At 36.1% G+C, this 3,444-nt stretch overlaps 1 protein-coding gene across 1 annotated transcript in view; it reads right to left on the bottom strand.

Moving 5' to 3' along the window:
- Positions 1–248: 248 nt before the first annotated feature.
- SEMA3E (semaphorin 3E) overlaps positions 249–3,444 on the bottom strand; it is a 234,294-nt gene continuing 231,098 nt past the window's right edge. The window contains exon 17 of the mRNA XM_006925735.2: positions 249–824. Coding sequence (XP_006925797.2) covers positions 372–824 — 453 coding nt within the window. The 3' untranslated portion in view covers positions 249–371. The remainder of the gene's footprint in view (positions 825–3,444) is intronic.

The raw sequence follows: 3,444 nt of genomic DNA, 5'->3' as shown, positions 1-3,444 counted from the left end.
AAATATTTAACTTTTTCATCAACTTTCCAATAATCTTAAGTCTTCCAAGGGTAAAATAATATTTGCCATGGAAATACAGCCAGGTATTTAAGACTACAGCTATGGTCAATTTTTGATAAATATAATGTGAACCATTAAGCAATACACTTACTTTAAAAATTAGTTAATTTTATGTGATATTTAACCAACCAAATGAGTATGTGGAATAATTTACCGTAACATCTCTATAGTCTTTTCTGTATTACAGAAATCTCTTTTAGGTAATGCAAAGAAGTTGAATAGTTTCTCATTTTTTTTTTTTTTCCTTTTCCTTCTATTTCTTTAGGTTCCAAACATAAATCCTTCAGAAGCCAGTCAATGGTTTCACCCTATCAGGAGTCCAGTGTATGCCTGGGCAGGCGATAGTGCTCAGATTTGGGACGGAGCTTCTTTTCCTGTGGGTTGGCATACTTCCACTTGGAAGGTGACATTTTATGCTTTTTCCTCTTCTTATCTGTGCACCATACCTTTTCACAGTATTCTTCCACTCTCTGGAAATTGCTGTAGCCAATCAGCTGCAAGAATTCCTTGTACCACGGTTTTGTTCCCTGTGAGATGCTGCTATGAGCAGGACAAGGCATCTTGTGAGGCCCATCTTCTTCATAGTCTTTGTTAAACATTTCCTCTACTCTTTCCTCTTCCACTACCTCCAGGGTGATTTTACGGACAGTATGGACAAAACTATGCTCTACTGTCTGGCAAAAGTAGGTACCAGCATCTATTTTGCGTACTTTTAGAAAGAGTAAACCGAGGTCCATCTTAACCACTCTGTCATCTGTCTTCACCTGCAAGAACAAAAAAATTTAATGGCACTGGAATGCTATCCAGAAGAGAAAAACACCAACCTATAACCCTTTCCATTATCATGTTGAGTTTTCCATTTTAATTATCATGTAATGAAATCATGAAGGTCTTACCTATATAACAGAGAAAGAAGGGGTGGGGCTAACTAATGAAATCAACTCTGTGGGGTGTGAGTGGTGTGTGTGTGTGTGTGTGTGTGTATACGTGTATGTGTGCTATGAACTTAATTACATTTGAGGTCACTTCATATCATTCACTCAAAGGTCATTTCATATTAGTATTTTTAAGAGCAAAGTAAGAGAGTTTTCTCTAGTGATTTCAATTAATCATTAGGAAAAGAAAAACATCCAGTTCAATATAGCACTCTAAGTTATAGTAAAATAAAAATTGTTCAAATTTATCTAATTTCTTTTTTAATGGACATAACAAATTCCATTTCTCACATTATTAGTTCAGGGGTTCTCACATTATGCCTTCCAGGTGTTAATGACCAGTGCTTCTATAAGCATCTCTATTAAACAATTGGGCTACTTTCACTATATTTACACACACACACACACACACACACACACACACACACAATTACCCAATTAAGTGAGCATTTCTTACATTTCCACAATGCTGTCCATTTAATAGAGATTAAAAAATTAACAAGTAAAATCCAAATTTTGTCCTGAAGGTCCTCACGGTCTAGCAAATATTAAGTCTTCAATGCTCAAATATCTTTTTTTTCTGTTTGTGACATAATACATTTTGCACATTATTTCTATAAATAATTATGATTCAGGGTAAGAAGACCACAATACAGCTTTCAATAAATAACTCACATTTTATTACAGTTGTTGTACTAGTGAGTATATAATTTGACATATATAAAATCACATAAAACTATATTCAAATACTGGAACCACACTCTACTAATTGTGTGATCTAGGGCATTTATGTATATTTTCTGCTTTAGTTTTCCCTGTAAAAATGGAGATAATAATCCTAATGTTACTTGGAGAGTTGCTGTGAAATTTAAAGTAACACAGGTGAGAATATTTTCCACAATGTGTCAATACTTACCTCTACCTTTCCTTATATATAATCCTCTAGCCAAAAACAAATTGATATGTGTTTTCATGTAGCCCAGAATCATGAAAATATAAAGGTGATTCACACTGTATTGGCTGACCTCCCCTTTGAGATTACAAAACAAAAGCAATATTCACCTTTGCCAATATAAAAGGCATATAGCAGCAACAACCACAACCACAATGGTGGTAAAGGCCATTCTGGCAAGCATGTTTTTATCCCAGTGGTAGGTCCTAGCAAGTCCTGCCAGGCTCAGCTCTCTCAAGCCTTGGTCAGTTTGAGCATGTCTAAAGTTGCAATGTGACTCATGTGTAATCACTCATGTGTGGTTATTTCTATAATTTGAGATAATGTGGCATAATGACATTAGTGGTATAGAAGGAGACTGTATCTCAAATAGAAATGTTAACGATACTTTATGAGGCTCTCCGAGGTATTTTTTTTTTCAGCTATGTAAGGTAAATTAATTACTTTGCAGCTTCAGAGTGACATAGTTGTGTGACAAAAGGGGCTCCATATGTCCGTCATAGGAGCTCCCCTTGACTTGGCAGGACCACGCCTTGGTAGACAGAATGCTATTGCCATTAACTTAAGAAGTTCTCCAGTGAGGAATCAGGAAGAGCCCTCAACCCTAAAACATCTTTACTATTTAAAAGCAATCTATTATCTATTGATAGGTTTGCTAACAATGTATCCTTGGCACCTGCCATAGCCAATAACTCTTAGAGGACTTTGTGTTGCTCTGCTCATTTTCATTAGGCCCCTTGGCAGTCCTCTCCTCACCACTAGGTTTCTCCATAAACTCACCATCTATTACAACCTGGCTATCACCACACCACGCCTCCCATGATACTGACTCTGAAGGACAGCCTCCATTGTTTTTAAACTTGTGTCTACATTTGACATAGTTGGACCTGCCACTTTAAATGTCTTTTTTTTTTTTTTTTCTGTGTAGTACATGCCATTATATTGTCCTGGTTCTCTTCCTCGTTCTTTCTTGGTGTCTTCTGTAGATTTCTATTCCCTCTGAGGCATAATCCTCTGTTCTCGTGTTTTATTTCCATTTATTTGATAACTAACCTATTTCCTCATTTTAATCAGCTTCGCTAAGATGGTACATCTTACACATAGATAATCCACTGTTTTGTTTCTTGTGAATTACAAAACACTGAGACTTATATGATCCTTCATTATCTACAATTCAATGTCTTTCCACTCAAACTGCCCCTTCATTTACTAACTTTCCTACTTATGAAAATTATATCATTATTCTTTTAGCCTCCTTGTCTCCAACCATTGTTCATATATACTTCCCTCTCATTATGTTCTCTAATCCGAAACACTCCAAATTCCCATAAAAATTTCTTCAGGGATGAAACAGCTATTCTTTTTCACTCTTTTTGCCATGTTAGATTCTCCTTGACCTTATCTCCTGGTAGACTCCCCCAAATCTTCCTTCTTTCTGTTCCTGCTTTCATGTCCAGCTGGATTCTGTTTCACAGTCCATCCTTTTGTCTCTGCCTA

This window comes from Pteropus alecto, unplaced genomic scaffold, assembly GCF_000325575.1.
Source record: "Pteropus alecto unplaced genomic scaffold, ASM32557v1 scaffold69, whole genome shotgun sequence".
Classification (NCBI taxonomy): Eukaryota; Metazoa; Chordata; class Mammalia; order Chiroptera; family Pteropodidae; genus Pteropus; species Pteropus alecto.
The sequence above is the reverse complement of the archived record's forward strand: the minus strand, read 5'-3'. Positions and strand labels throughout refer to the sequence as shown.